The sequence below is a fragment of the Neofelis nebulosa genome, chromosome 8, assembly GCF_028018385.1.
Source record: "Neofelis nebulosa isolate mNeoNeb1 chromosome 8, mNeoNeb1.pri, whole genome shotgun sequence".
Lineage (NCBI taxonomy): Eukaryota > Metazoa > Chordata > Mammalia > Carnivora > Felidae > Neofelis > Neofelis nebulosa.
In genome coordinates this window covers 121,978,606-121,995,136 of record NC_080789.1, presented here as the reverse complement: position 1 = coordinate 121,995,136, position 16,531 = coordinate 121,978,606, and the positions used below count along the sequence as shown (strand labels likewise).

The 16,531-nt window shown below is 47.1% G+C and overlaps 1 protein-coding gene across 5 annotated transcripts in view; it reads right to left on the bottom strand.

Moving 5' to 3' along the window:
* The window catches only part of PIP4K2A (phosphatidylinositol-5-phosphate 4-kinase type 2 alpha), a 186,099-nt gene that overhangs the window by 9,683 nt on the left and 159,885 nt on the right, over nucleotides 1–16,531 (bottom strand). For all 5 annotated transcript variants that reach the window (XM_058681714.1, XM_058681716.1, XM_058681712.1 and 2 more), the window contains one exon: nucleotides 6,746–6,859. In XM_058681714.1, the coding sequence (XP_058537697.1) occupies nucleotides 6,746–6,859 (114 nt within the window). The remainder of the gene's footprint in view (nucleotides 1–6,745; nucleotides 6,860–16,531) is intronic.

Sequence of the window (16,531 nt, the reverse complement as noted above, 5' to 3'; positions counted from 1 at the left end):
AAATCATCACCGTAAACACGTTAAATATCTTAGAATAGTATTTGTAAGTAAGCGTTACTTATTCCAGTTACAAAAAAAGACAAAAAAACCCCAAAACCACAAAACAGCAGCAAAACACAGTGCTGGTTCTCATGCCTTGAATCAATTTTCTGAGCCCGAGAGAGAGAGAGGAAGCTCTTGTTCCTCCCATGGTCTTCCCCAAACTCCCCCTTTAAAGTAAATCACAGAACCACCTTTCTGGGCCCACCTCGCTCAGCTAGACTTTGTCTGGTGGACAAAGACTGCTCATCGTGCCGTGGCCCCTGGCAGGTGCTGGGCTTTGGGGTGACCAGGAACTCACGTGGGCAACCGTCCCTCTCTCGAGTGAATGACAACGCGGTAAGACCCGTGAATCTCCTGCCGACGTGGCCAGCCGCCCAGCCGTGTAGCCAGATCTGGGTTACTTGGTCTGCTCCCCACGGACCTGCATCTCCATGGATGTGGAAGAGAACCAGGTGCTGTGGGGACAGAGACAGCTGGCCTCCAGGGACTCAAAGCTAAGAAGTCATGAATTCAGGATCCCGCGTTCAAAGCTCGTTCTTTACGCTGCGCTACGCTGCTTCTGGAAACTGCAGTAAGGCAGCTCTTCCCAAGTCGTGTTCTTTGCAACACTAGTATGGAAAAAATGAGTTCAATCAAACGGTTCCTGAGGAGGAGGGCCTCCCCGAGTTGCCAAGCACAGGGAGTCTCCGCGAGGGGTAGGTGCCGGCGGCACGCCTCACACCGGCTTCATCTCTTTACCCCCCTTCGGAGCACCCCGTGGAAACAAAAGACGTCTGGGAGACACTGAGGCCGAAACACCCAGTCATGCTCTCTGACCCCGCCGCGGGTGTGGCGGGCAAGATGCTCCCCAGTGGCCACGGGCCCCAGGAGGCTGTGGCAGGGGCGGAGCTCGGCCTCTGGGCTCCTGGACAACAGGATCCGTGCGTCTCTGTCTCCTGGCCCCTCCCACGATGGGCACGGTGCTTACAGAACACGCTGCACGCTGCAGACACCGGGTTCCCGGCTGGCAACATCTCCCCAGAGAGCCCACGTGTTGGGGGGGAGGGGGCGGGCACAGGTTGGGGAGTGGGCTGCTCGGCCGGGCCACAGGCCCCCTTCTTTCCATCCCCACTCCTCCCGGATACTTGGAAGGTCCCTGAGAAGCGGTAAGGGTCCCAGCCCTCTGGGAAGGGAGGATCTTTTCAAAATGCGAGTTTGATCTTAACTCTGCCCCTGCTCTAGGCCTTGCAGCGGGTGCCTGTTCCTCGCGGGGCAGAAGCAAACACGGCCCAGCCGACCAGGATGGTTGGCCCCATTACCTCTTTGGCTGCCTTGAAGCCTGTTCCAGCCCACCTTCCGGCCCTCTCACCTGCACCACTTGACCTTCAGATCACAACTGCAGGGACGCTTGCTTCTGGAAGCCTTTCCTGATTCTTGCCTGGGCCGCGCCCCCAAAGCAGGGGCGTAGAGGGACCCGCACACTTTTCCCTAATGACACTTGGCTTGGCTGCACATTTACCTTGTCAGATTATTTGGGGAAGCTTCTGTCTTCCCTGAACACGGCAGCCCCGTGAGGGCAGGGGCTCTGGCTGTTTCTGCCCTCACCGTATTCCCGGTGGTAAGGTGTCCGTATTTACTAGACAAGTGAATGAGATGCCTGCTGCCTCTTCCCCAGTCCCCTTGAACTCACCCTAATTTCCCTAACCCCTTTCTCGAAGAAACAACAACCCAGGGCAAGTAAAAACATAGAGCAAAGCAACAAAGAAACCTTTGAGACTGTAAGAGGAAGCACCTACTGGAAGCAAAGCGAGAGCATTTAGCACGTATCTTTGCCAGAGCGGAACCTCGCTATCATGTAAGTCTACAGTTTGACCTTCAGAAGGCTGGTTTTCAAACACCCTTGCAGGTGTGCCTGATTACAAAAGTAAGGGGCTGCCTGTAATGAACTTGCAAAGGTCAGCCGGGAAGGGAGGATGACCAGGGCTGGGCCGCTGCACTCAGTGGAGTCCCTCCCCTCCCATATCCGCGATGCTCACGATGCCAGGCCCTTTCCTGGGTCTTAGCTCTGCAGTCAGACTAGTGCCCAGGCTCCCTTTTTCAGTAAGGAAACATCTGTATGCAAAATACAAAACTGAAACCATCAGTGAAACATAATACGCATCTCTAGGTAAGAAGCTGCTCTCCGGGCTCCTGGGTGGCTCAGTTAGTTAAGCGTCCGACTTTGGCTCAGGTCGTGATCTCAGAGTTTGTGAGTTTGAGCCCTACATCGGGATCTCTGCTGTCGATGCAGGGCCCGCTTTGGATCCTCTGTCTCCCTCTCTCTCTGCTCCTCCCCCACTGTCTCTCTCAAAAATAAATAAATATTAAAAAAAAATAAAAAAATAATAAGAGTATAGGTCTGGGAGTCCGATGGGAAATGAAACCTTACTTCTCTCACTAGCTCTGTGACTTGACAAGGCATCCACCTCCCCGAGCCTCAGTTATTCTAACTGTACAATGGGATAATCCCGCTAAGCTCATAGGGGTGTGGAGAGGAAGGAGAGAGGACGCGTAGCTCAGGTGATGGAAACCGGGCCTCGCTCGCAACAATGGAGGCTGTTACTGTGATTGCCCGTGTTGCTGTTATTATGGTAGAAGGCTTTTTTCCAACAAGTCCGCACTTTAAACACGGGGACAGGTTCAAGTTAGGTGGGCCAAGAGGAGAAGCGTGGAGAACCCCACTAGCTCTTGTCTCCATAAAGTTTATTTTCCATCTCTTCTGAAGTAGAGGGGAATGTGGCAATAAACTCAAGAAAATTCCCGCCGGGTGTCGCAAAACTGCCGTGGCCTGGAAGATTCCACGTGGCTGGGGAGGGGTTAAAGGTTCCACTGCTGGGGTTTGTTTGCCTCCAGCTGACATTAAGGAACTTAATACACATCTGCTCTGGTTTCTCTTCATCCCTTTAAGCTTCTGACTCAAATTTATTGATTTTTTTTTTTTTTTAAGTACGTAAGATTTCGAAGCATGACGATGTTTGAATCTTTATAATCTTCAGGGCCCTCGCCTTTCCTCCTTTTCCAACTTGTTAATAATTATCTGCCAGACCTCTGGGCTTCTTTTCCCCTCAGAAGATCCCACCTAATGTGATTCTTTCATGATTAATCCCTCTTTATGCCAAATCTCTGAGCTAGTGTCTTCTTCAAGATCTTTAACGAGTCCTGTCACAAACCCTTCTAGAAAACGACGTGGTAAGGGAGCCATTAATAAGCTCTCTTTCGCAATGTTTAAACTCACTTTATTTATTAACACATTTGCTCTACTGAATTACCACCTCCTAACACATCTGCAATGCAGAATTAAAATTCCAACCAGCACTATTTAACAGTTCTCTTATATCACTCGTTAAAAGTTGTAATAATCCTCCTTTGGGTCATTTATCGGGCAACAAAATCTTAACTGCGATCTCACAGACGTTTCTCATTTGCGTTTCGTATCAGAGCAGTTTAGGAGCGTGGCCTCTGACAGCCTCAAATCCCAAATTAGTCTCTGGGCTCGGTTTTCCCATCCACAGACTGGGTAACAACAGCACTCACCCCCAGGAGTTTCGAATGAAAGAGACGATGTCTGCATGGGAAGGAGTCAGGCTCTACGCGTGACTCCGTCGACGCCGGTGGCTCACCATCCCTCCCCCGGCCTCTCCCGACTCCCACCCACTTCCAAGGCTGCGGGCCCAGAGACCCCACAGCTGAGATGCCCCGTGGTGGGGGTGCTCCCGGACACCACGGGGATCCCGGCGTGAGCCAGTGAGAGGAGATACGGGTGTCAGTTCTCTGCAGTCACGGTGGGCGCCGACCACGCGCAGGCCAGAAGGCAAAAGTGATTGCCCCTCTCCATACAGCACCTCCTTTTGGAGAAAAGGGCTCACCAATATGGAGTTATGTGCAAAGCTTTCTTTGCAGAGTATATGAACAGAACAGGATTTTGGGTGCAGGGAAACAAAACAAAACAACCAGAACAGCTAGATTCTCAGGACATTCTCTTCTTTCTGCTACAAAAACAGGTTACTGGGGCACCTGGGTGGCTCACTTGGTTAAGCATCGGACTTCGGCTCGGGTCACGATCTAACGGTTCGTGAGTTTGAGCCCCACATGGCGCTCTCTGCTGTCGGCGTGGAGCCCACTTGGGATCCTCGGTCTCCCTCTCTCTCTGCCCCTCCCCTGCTTGCGCTCTCTCTTTCTCAAAAATAACCATTTAAAAAAAAAAAAAACATAAAAAAGCAGATTACTTACTGAGGTGTAATAAATTCACCTTTTAAGTCTTAAGTAAAAAACAAAAAGTACCACCAACCCCCCATCCCCTCCAAAAAAACTAACAGGCCAGTCAGCTAACTTAGAAAGCAGAGTGTTACAAAAATGAAACTAGATTAAAATCTAGTTTCATTTACCAAGATCAGATGTCAAGCTACCTCACCACAATTACCCGCTTAAAAATGTAATGATGCTTCTGCATGAATTTCAAAACTAAAGATACTTGTATCAGCCACTGAGAATTTTTTTTTTAAGGAAAGAATGCTTTATGCCCTGCTTCCATTTCAACAGAACAGCTAAGCGCGAGAGCCACGTATGGGATTAAACTCTCCAAATCCTCTAATCAACGACATTATTAGAGACAACAAAAGGGCTAAGAGGATCCTTATGTAATTCAACTGTAAATTTGAACTGCTTCAGTTACGTTAGTTCTGGAGTCTAAATATCCTAGTGGTACACAGCCAACAGAAAAAAGGATGAAAACATTTTTTCTTGGCAGATCGTGCACAACCCCTAAAGCATATATTTACCATAATTGCTCAAGCCATATTATTCTCAGGATCAAAGATTCACTGATTAATGAATAAAAAGCTGAAACTGAGAAGGTCTTCCTCGAGTACTTAGTTATCAGTTAGATCAGGCTGACACCAAAGTAAGGGAAATATTTAATGTTTAATATGTATTATAATAATAACCACCGACAACAATGGAAAAATAAACTTATTAATGAAAGACTGGAGAAAAATGTTACATGATTTTCTACTTTTTTTCTACTTCTATTTTTTTTTTAATGTTTATTTATATTTGAGAGGGAGACAGTGTGCAAGCAGGGGAGGGGCACAGAGAGAGGAGGAGACACAGAATCCGAAGCAGGCTCCAGGCTCCGAGCTGTCAGCACAGAGCCTGACGCGGGGCTCGAACTCACGAACGACGAGATCATGACCTGAGCCGAAGTCGCTCAACTGACTGAGCCACCCAGGAGCCCCTCTACTTCTCTTTCTCAGTAGACAGTTGTATCCTTCACAAATAAACAATATTTAGGTTCTAACTGAAGTATATACACGAGCTAGGTTAAAAAAAAAAAAAAAGTAAATGTTTTTAATGAGAATAAATTCATGACCTGAAAATAATTATGAACTCCTTCAGTCTGTCTGGGTATCTTACAATGAAAGAGATGTTAGAACAGTGAAAAGAATATTGTAAAAACTGCTCAGCCCTCGCGGGGGATACAGTCTAACGCACACTCATCCTTTGGCTCAAGCCATTTTAATTGTTTTTGTTTGATGACATGAAAAGAACTTGCCACAAAGCCTCTAAGTAGTAGAGCTGTATTGCTGTCTGGGGGACTGGATTTTAAAAGTAAAAAAATAGAGGCGCCTGGGTGGCTCTGACGGTTGAGTGTCCTACCTTGGCTCAAGTCGTGATCTCACCGTCCGTGAGTTTAAGCCCCACATCGGGCTCTGTGCCGACAGCTCAGAGCCTGGAGCCTGCTTTGGATTCTGTGTCTCCCTCTGTCTCTCTGCCCCTCCCCTGTTCACACTCTTCTCTCTCCTTCTCTCTGTCTCTCTCTCAAAAATAAGTATTAAAAAAATAAAGAAAAGTAAAAAAAATAAAAAGTATATACCACGTTCACGCATACGTACGAACAGAAGTAACAGCTCAGCAAAAGTTAGTTCAGGAACTGTCTAAATCAGAATTCTCTTTGCACTGTCTTACAAACCTAACAAATTTCAAGAAAATAACTTCTCCCGGCTTGATTTCTAAAAGATGCATAACAGGAAGTCCAACGGGAGAGCAGGAAAAGTACATTTCTCATTCTTAACCAGAATAACAGTGAAAGAAAGAAAACTTCATTATGGACGAAAAGCCCATTTTCACACAGTATTTGATGTGTCACAACCATCCCCCCCCCCCCCCCCCATGACACTGGTATGAGGAGCCACCTTTGCTCCGTTCCCACGACGTGTAAGGCTCAGTGGGGCTACTTTCACAGAGACTGCTGGAAATGTTCAAGCATCAGGTGACCGGGAATGTGTTCACGGACACCGAGATGCGGTTCCTGAACGTCTGCGTTTGAAATGCTCTGCTGCGTGACGGGACACCACGGTTCCGCGGAACCCTCACTCTGGGGGCCGCGGGCAGTCGGTGCGAGCGGGCTTCCACTGAACAGACCCTCCTGCCAACTAGAAGGTGGGAACCCGAGCGGGGCGATGCCCGGCAGAGGCCTTCAGGCACTTTCTTCGGTTTGTGGTCTGGCGCGCTTTTCTCAACCAGACCATGCGTGAGATACACCTGTTTACACCTGACTTTGATCACGTACAACAGGCATTTTGGCCTCGGTTGCAGATTTGAACAGATGGTTGAAGAAGCTTCAGAAGCCAACCCAGACGGTTGACGTTTCTACAACGGGGCCGTCCTTTATACTGATTTTTCTTACCTCGACATCCTTTTTCAGTTTTTCCAGGAAGGCCTTTTTGTTGTTGTCGTCAATATAAATCTTCTGGCCCTCGTTAATGAAGTCATTATCCTTTAAGGTCGGTAGCTCTTTGGCCTAAAGCAAATGACAAAAAGAATGAAAGAAGCTTGAATAAAATAAAATTAAAAAAGACAAAACACGTAAGTCTTCCAGTCCCCGGAGGATAAGTTTCCACCCCCAGCAACAGTCCCCCTCGTTCACTGTGGGAGTCTTTTACCCAAGGCAACAACATGCGAGGTGGCTTGAATACCGCAAGGGGGCACCAGTGAGCTACGGCCGCTGGAAGCATTCCCACCAGGAGTGGAGGGTCACACATACTCCATATTATGAAGTTTAGTAACAGATTTCATGGTTTTCGTGGGCATGAACCTGACTGCTTTCCTGGATTCACTTTCTTACAAGAGGTCTTCTAAGTATAGAATTTGTATTCTTGGAATTCTTTGTCAGGAACCTTCAATTTTCTTACTGGTACAACCCAACTCCACGCCCCCGACACTTTTTGGGTAGCCTTTGCCGGGTTCATGTTACAAATAACACGTTATCTGGCCTCAGAAAAGCACCATCCAGAATCATATCTAATTTCTCAGTCGGGGAGATCATGCAGCCAGAGGTTAGCCACCTGTCCTTCTAAGCCTTCCTGGTCACCACCCCGCCAAGAAAATTCTGTTTGCAGTTGGGCAATGCCGAAGGAAACTGTCTTCTTTTAATACAAAACATACTAAGATGAGAAGTTCTGTCCTTTACAAATAAACAAGAGGGTGGTGGGCTGGCGATTAAACGGAACTTATGCTGACCCGATCAACGCAAAGTAACGGGGGGGACGACCGAAACACGGGTCACAAGCAGAACAAAACTAGCTTATGCTGCAGGATAATATGGGCATTTAATTTTAAACTCGTGAGGATTATTCTATTTAACTTCGTGCAACCTGCATTTTGGGAGAGTTCAAGAGCAATCAAAACCCCTCCCCGCTCCCGTCAGCAACTCATAGCTTATTTCTTCCACTTGAAAGGAATCCAATACAAGATATTGTCTTTCTTACCATATTAATGAATGTCTGAATGGCTCTCTTTTCCATAAGTGTGAGCTAAATGAAAAAAAAAAATAATCCAAGGAAAGAATGTATTCTCTTGTTCCCCACACTGCCCTACCCTGCTATTCAGAGTGATAAAAGAAAACTCATTGCACAGATCTGTGGAACCATTTTTCTTTTTCAAAAATGTTTACTTTTGAGAGAGAGCACACGCGAGCAGGGGAGGGGCAGAGAGGGAGGAGGACAGAAGATCCGAAGCAGCCGGACGTGGGGCTCGAACCCACGAACCGTGAGATCGTGACCTGAGCTGAAGTCAGACATTGAACTGACTGGGCCACCCAGGCACCCCTGCAGAACCATTTCTCAAATGCCTGAAACTGCTCACTTTTCCTGCTATGTAAACTGCTCACATCTGTCTGTATATATACATATATGCACATATATTACACAATTCCAAATCTGTAGCTTTGCTACTCGTTTTTAACTTTGCAAAAATTTGAAGCTTTGCAATTTTTGGTAAGACTACTGCCAGAATAGCTATTTCTACAATGCAGGTATAGCAGAGATCCAAACATTTGACACTTTTTCCTTATGTGTACTATAAATAATCATATTCCTGGGGCACCTTGGTGGCTCAGTTGGTTGAGCGTCCCACTTCAGCTCAGGTCACGATCTCACGGTTCACGGGTTCAAGTCCCGCTTCAGGCTCTGTGCTCACAGCTCCGAGCCTGGAGCCTGCTTCAGATTCTGTGTCTTTCTCTGTCCCTCCCCTGCTCATGCTCTGTCACTCTGTCTCTCAAAAAAGAAACATTAAAAAAAATGTTTTTTAAATAAGGCAGCACGAATACGCAAAATGGACAGATGAATAACAGCATTCTTGGGGGACACTGATCTTTCAAATACTTTTATGCGGAGTCAGAGTTTTGAGGAAATAAGAACACAATGCCGCTGTTCCCGAAAGCTATGGGAGGGGCCTGGTAGATGAACTCCCTAAATTTGTCATTAATAACTTGAAAATAATGTCATAAACGTGACATGAAAAACCCTAAATGTGAAGACAGCACATTAACGTGAAATGTTGGGGTCAACCGCACTGAGCCCTCAGTTCTTCCATCGGAGTCACAAACGTAACAAAGTTTCAGAGAATGAAATGCAAGGATCTGAAGTTGAACGGACCCAGGGTTTCTCACTGCCCCAAACCCGGAACCGGAGGCGCCCCTGAAGAAAGGGCTGAAGCCAGGTCTCCACCCAAGAACAGAGATGGAGGGGACTCTCCAAGGGGACGACGTGGGCGTCTGTGTGTGTGTGTGTGGGGGGGAGCGGGGGGCAGCATTAAGGATTAAGGTATCTGCCTCAACTCGCTTCGTATGTGTAAGAGAAGAAGGGCACAGGGATTTCTGTTTCTGTGTGAGCAAAAGGGAAACCTGACGTCAGTGATGTCGGAGCCCGGCCGAGGCAGTAAATGACACGCTGGATAGGTGTTTATAATTCCAGGCACATTAATGAAGAAGAATGCCGTTTCAGGTTTACCCCAGCAGGGTTACTTCATGTGACAGGGAAAACTTAATCCTACCTCGTAAAACTCCGGGCACCCGGTACTATATTACTAAGCTCACTTGTGAATTTCACAGGCACTAGGGACGTGTTTAGATTGGATCAAGTTTTAAAAAGGGCAACCAGATTGGTTAAAAGACTTAAGGGCTTATCGAAAGTCTCAAGAGGCAAAGGCAGATCCTTAGCGGGGCAGCTGCTGGAGGAACCCAACACTGGTCTACACGTACCCCACCCCCAAGTGCCTGTGGTGGGGCAAGAGCGTGGGAGCACCAGGATGTCGGGGAGGGTCCGGATCCTGGCTCCACCCCCTTACTTGCCAGGGCCCAGGCCAGGTTTCTGGAACCCTCCAGGCTGTTGCCTTATGGGCAGCACGGGGGAAACACCACCAGCACCAGCAGCCATAGGTACGGTGCTAATAAGCATTTCATGTGCCTCAATTCATTCAAGTGCATCATCTCCCTGATTCTGCACAACAATCTTAACTATTTCTCTCAAATTCGTACCAACAAGGAAACTGAGTTTAGAAGAGATTATGCAACTTTAAAAAAATTTTAATTTTTTTTAAAGGTTTATTCATTTTTCAGAGAGCATGAGCGGGGGAGGGGCAGCAAGAGAGAGAGACACAGACACCGAAGCAGGCTCCAGGCTCCGAGCTGTCAGCACAGAGCCCGATGCGGGGCTTGAACCCACAAACCGTGAGATCATGACCTGAGCCGAAGTTGGATGCTTTAACCCACTGCACCACCCAGGCGCCCCTAAAATAATTTCTTTTAAAAAAAATGTAAAATAAAGGACAAAGATAAAGTCCCCTGACAATGATTCATGCTCAAGCAAACCTTACTGCTCAGCTTTAAAACAAAAATTTTTTTTTAAATTTTAATTCCAGTAAAGTGTTATATTAGTTTCAGGTATACAATATAGTGATGTGACAATTCCATCACTCAGCGCTCATCACAGTAAATGTGCTCTTAACCCCCATCACCCCCCACCTCCCCTCTGGCAATCATCGGTTTGTTCTGTATAGTTAAGAATCTGTTTTTGGGGGGGGCGCCTGGGTGACTCAGTTGGTTTAGCGTTGGACTTCAGCTCAGGTCATGATCTCACGGTTCGGGTTCGTGGGTTCGAGCCCCGCGTCGGGCTCTGTGCTGACAGCTCAGACCTGGAGCCTGCTTCGGGAGTCTGTGTTCTCCCTCTCTCTCTGCCCCTCCCCCACTTGCACACACGCGTGCTCTCTCAAAAATAAACGTTAAAAATAATTTGTTTTTTGGTTTTTCTTTTTTTTTCTTATTACTTAGCTGGTAGAACAATTTCAATACATCCCTCTGATAATGAGAGGCATTTATATTTGAGACACATTTTTTTAAAGTGAAGAAAACCACTACGCAATGAAGTAATGAACTTAATAAACTCGCGGTGTTCACGGCCCACAGAGGTGAGGTCCACAGAGCAGCACAGAAGCCACTGTGGGCAGCAGTGCAGTCTACCCTTTGCTTCGCAACTGGATTATCTGCACTTAGGAGACCTTTGAAAGCCTCGAAGTCCCCGGCCTTCGGGTGTCTTTCATACCCTTTCCAGGTCAATGCAGAACCAGCCAGAGGGCGGAGGAAACCACCAGAGCTAAAGCCATCAGCTCAGAATCGCTTCTTCACTGCACTCCCAAGGCTGGCTCCCAGCCAGCGGTCAGCAACCTTTCTGGACTAGGTTAAATCTTTATTTATTCCCTCTGAACCAAGTTCTCCTGGCCAGTTCCGTGTAGATTGGGAGCCCCCAAGTGTAACGAGGGAACTGTAGTACCACACTGGCCGGGAGGCGAGGCCCAGAAAGATCTACCACATGGCCCTCCCCGGTCTGCCCGGCCCTGGGCTGGGACTCCCACCAGGAGCTGCTCCCAGGCCCCAGCCAGCCGAGGGAGGCTGCGTCCAACCAGCTCGGCACAGAGTCCGGCACGGCCCCAGTTTAACGAGGCAAGGCGACTCTCCCTTTTGCAGGAGAGGATTCTACTGGGGTGGGCTAGCCCCGAAACGGCATTCACCCCCACTAATGTGGCCTGGACACAAAGACGCAAAGACAGCCAAACGCGCAAAGACAGCCAAAGGTGTAAGCAGAGAGACACTGTCCCCTTGGCGACCGGCCTACCCTGCTTCCATGGTTGGGACAAAATTAGCAGGACGAATGTCCCTCACACTTTCTTGCCGGGACATTCATGCCAGACGGCGGGCCCGTCCGGCACGGCCCGGGTTTCTACACGGGCCCCGGACTGAAGCGCGAGGTAATGAGCACAAACTGGGTCCCGGCTGCCGGGGGTTACATCTCATCTGCTCCAATTATCAGCTGTGTGACTTTGAGCAAGTTACTTAACCTCCCTGTGACTTGGCTTCCTCTCTCTAAACGGGGATCGGCAAGAACCCTGGCGCTGTTGTGACGATTCTGTGAGTTCGGACACGTAAAAAGTTGGGGCGCCTGGGTGGCTCAGTCGGTTGGGCGTCCGACTTCGGCTCAGGTCACGATCTCACAGTTCGTGAGTTCGAGCCCCGCGTCGGGCTCTGTGCTGACAGCTCAGAGCCTGGAGCCTGTTTCAGATTCTGTCTCCCTCTCTCTGACCCTCCCTCGTTCATGCTCTGTCTCTCTCCGTCTCAAAAATAAACGTTAAAAAAAAAAAAAAAAAAGCTTAGGGTCGGCCTTGCCATGGGGGGGGTTATATACAAACATCGTCAGGGTTCTTTGCTGGGCACGCTCTCAAGCATGGCTTGCATAGGCAGAGACAAACTCATTGCCGATAACGCCGGAGCAAGGTTTTCAAAACGTCTGGCGTAGGTAACACTGTCATACTGGCTCTGATGTTCTGAACCAGCTGCTTAAAGTGTCTCTTTCCAAGTCTTTACTCCTCATCAGTAAGCAACATGCTACGTAACAACGGTGGTCATGGCCCAAAAGGTTTATGTGTAACTAAACACAAACGAACATGGCCGTGAGAGTCAGGATGTACACGCGACTGTAGTCGGAACCTGAAGGTCACCGACACGTGGATATTTTAAATGTATAGACGCTTCCGAATAGAATTACTTACTATTCCCTAGGGTTCCGTAAAAGATATAAATGATCTCTAAGGACAGATTTGGCCAGGGCTTTGAGATTAAAAAAAGGGAAAAATCTGCAGACCTAACCACCACCAAATTTGGAACTCTCAGTTTTAGAAATGAGAGTGAGCCTCTGTCGCCAGCTCAGCAGACAATGACCCAGGAGCGAAGGCGGTGGCCAGAGAGAAATTACGGATCCCCGGGGGGCAGAGGAGGCAAGGGTAGAAGGCATGGAGGGAAGGAGATAAAAAAAAAACCAAACAAAAAAACCCCAAAAAACCAAGGCATTAGAACCGCCCTTCTAATATAAACATTTTTAGCACTTTTAATAAAAACTTAAAAATTCCTAATTACTAAAAATTTTACAAATGCTCTGTGAAGACATAACCAAAACTAAATGTTTACCTAAAGGATTTACATCTTGTTTCCAATGGAGATGATCCCATTGGGTTGCATACATAGTTGGCCTGTTTCACTGGGTTCTGTGCTTTGATACACGGTTGCTGTCACGTGCATGGAGTGAAGTAACCCTGGTTATTTTAAGGGTTAGGAAAGCCAGGAATGATACAGAAGTGTTATTTCAGTGAGATTAAGAAATCAAATTATCTTTCAGAGGAGTCAAAAAAAACTAAAAAAAAAAAAAAAAAAAAACCCCAAATATCTGGGGCACCTGGGTGGCTCCGTCGGTTAAGCGTCCGACTTCGGCTCAGGTCACGATCTCGCGGTCCGTGAGTTCGAGCCCCGCGTCGGGCTGTGTGCTGACAGCTCGGAGCCTGGAGCCTGTTTTGGATTCTGTGTCTCCCTCTCTCTGACCCTCCCCCAATCATGCTCTGTCTCTCTCAGTCTCAAAAATAAATAAACCATTAAATAAATAAATAAACAAACAAACAAACAAATAAATACAAACGTCTAATTGTAAACCCCAATGTCAAAAATTGCTGCCTGGCGTCCCTTTGATGGGCCGTATTGTCACATTTGGAGCCAAAGACACAACATTAAAAAAAAAAAATATGTACTAATTATTGTCTCATGTTCGGGGTTGCTTATGTTCCTGATTTACTTGTTATTCAAGGCTCACCTACATGAAAATAAAGTTTGCAAAAAAAAAAAAAAAAAGAATAAAACGCCCTTCCCCAGGCTTTCCAAAACACTTCATAAAAATCAGTCTGTGAGGCTGAAAATCTATTCTCCAGAAATATTTCTGTGAGGGAGGGAATTTCAGGTAATCCTTACACTGGAGCTAGGATAAAGAGAATCTGATCGAATAACATCACGTATATGGTATCAATTTTAGGGTAATCAGAGATGTTAGAGATTTACAATAAAGTCAGTTCTGCTTCTCAAAACATCCAAGCCACAAATTTGATACACGGAAAGGCAAATTGGTGAATGTGGGTAAAGATCGTACAGAAGTAGCAAAGACGACAGTTGCTTTCTCAGGAAGAGCACATGTAACGACCTTCTTTCACAACATAAGCAGAATGTTTACACACGTCCGTGGCTTGGGAAGTGACCCGACGGCTCTTCCTGCACCTTGTAATTTCCACAGTGAGAATGTACAGCAGCTGGATGCGAAAGGTGCGTGGTTTTCATTTTGAACTTGTTTGTCTATGTGTAAATGTAGAAAGAGAATATGCCTCAACACCCTTGTCAAACAGCGCTGCAATTCGGTAACACAAAACCGGCTAAGCCCTAGTATGATTTGGCCACTTAGAACTGTTAAGGCTAGGGGCGCCTGGGTGGCTCAGTCGGTTAAGCGTCCGACTTCGGCTCAGGTCATGATCTTGCGGTCCGTGAGTTCGAGTCCCGCGTCGGGCTCTGTGCTGACGGCTCGGAGTCTGGAGCCTGTTTCGGATTCTGTGTCTCCCTCTCTCTGACCCTCCCCCGTTCATGCTCTGTCTCTCTCTGTCTCAAAAATAAATAAACATTAAAAAAAAAAAAAAAACTGTTAAGGCTGGCAAGTGCCCAGATGTTGGTTATTTATCTTCCCTATTTTTTTTTAATGTTTATTTGTTTATGGGGGGGAGGGGCAGAGAGAGGGAGAATCTGAAGCAGGCTCTGTGCAGCTAGTGTGCAGAGCCCGATGTGGGGCTCGAACTCACAAACCGTGAGATCATGACCTGAGCTGAAGTCGGATGCTTAACCGACGGAGCCGCCCAGGTGCCCCTGCCTAAAATTTTCAAGCTAATATTTAAAATGTGAAATTACCGCTTTTCTGATATTGTCATACTTTTCAAAACATGATGGCCCTTTAACTGTAAGGGCCTGTCCCTGTAAGTGACGATATCCATGGTGACAGTTTGGTTTTCCTCCACAGGCTGTGACGTGACGACAGTTAACCTGCATGCCAGACACACAAAACAGGTGGTTGCGATCTGACCAGAAGATTCTGTCGCGCAAACGTTGATGGTGACGACGTAAGAAATCTCAAGGGTCTGAAAACTGAAGAAGCTTGCTAAGTACCATATAGTTTCTGGTTTAATACTAACGTAGCGAACATCACAATTTTATTATTTTAGTAAGTATGCATCTGCAACAGATTGCCTTAAATTCAGGTCCCAGTCTAAACCTTAAAGTCCTCTCTCCACCCTGACTCTTCCTGGAACTAAGAGTTTTCAGCTTTAAAAAAAAAAAAAAAATTCCCTATCTAACAGCACTGCTCCCTGTGCGCTTGGGATACTCTGGGTTGGATTCATCCCAGAGCAATAAAAATGAATCCAAGGCAACTAGGAGTTTATACACGACCGCAAGCCAGACCTGCCTGAGGACTTTCATGCTGTCACCTGGCAGGTGCTGACCGGAGTCACTGCCTGTGCTATCTTCTCTCTTTTCCGCCTGCCACTCTTACCAAATTCCAAACGAACTGAATCTTAAAAACTCCACTTCCCAGAATCACCCCCATGGTTTACATTAGAGGCTTCTTACATCTGCTAATACAATAGGACAGTTCCAAACATTTTTTCCATTAACCACAGCAATCATCTTCACCTATACCTAGAACAGACAGGATTTTAGTGACTGTCAGTCAAGTCCAGGACTCCTCAAAGTCAAGTCTAATACTCACCTGCATCTCTGCAGGAGGGGAAAGCTTCACTTGAAACAAGAGATCTTGCACGGAAGCAGGAGAACCAATGATACAATCAAATATTTTAATCTTCCGAATGACGACCAAGTGAAATGATTGATCCCCACACCCCGAACTTCCATTAACGCCAGAGCAGGGGCTGGGACTCAGATCCACTAATGCTCTTTGCAATCCCCTCCCCAAACCCCCTTTTATAAACCCTCTCTGGGCCACGAGGCAGCTGTTAGCGCCGCTGCCTTTAACTTGAGGTCTGAGAAACAGACCCCGCTCCTGCCCTGGCAGGAACCTATTCCTTGCACTTCGGGCGCTGGAAGAGGCGTTTCTAACACTGGCTGGCAATGGGGACCGATTCGCTTCCATCTGGGGAGAAAAGGGAGTTTACAGAAGAAGGTTAAAGCGTTAGCTGAGTTTAGGGCTTAGAACCCGTGATAATCTAGCTTTAACCGATCATCAGCCTACAGCGGAAAGATTCCCAGAAGGACACGCTGCTGTGCTCGATGCTCCGATCGTCTTTGTCCCCTTGCCTTTAACTGCATCCCAAAGAACCAGATAGAGGGAGGAATGAATCGCAATTTGCTACAATGTAAAGATCGCAAAAGAAATGCTGGAAACTGGTTTAGGAAAGCAGTTTTCGATGTAAGGGTATTAATGATGAATTCGCCTGACGCCTCGGTCAGTAATAGGTGAAGTGTCAGAGACAATGACACTCACTTAATTGCCAGTGCAATTCACAATGCCCAGGGATCGACAAGGCAGCTTTCTGTAGCCCATTATCAAAGTGTCAACAATGATTATTGCCGATATAGTTACACAAATGTCAATTGCGGGACAGCTGTTTTCTTTCACATGGGTTCCAGGGGGAAGGTTCTACGTTAGAAGCAGTAGAAGCAGTTAGAAGGTTCTACGTTAGAAGCAGTCTTCCTATTGCAACCTAGTGACTCCATTACACAGGCTTTACTTCATCCAAGCAAATCAGACGTGAGTTTGAAGAAGAACTG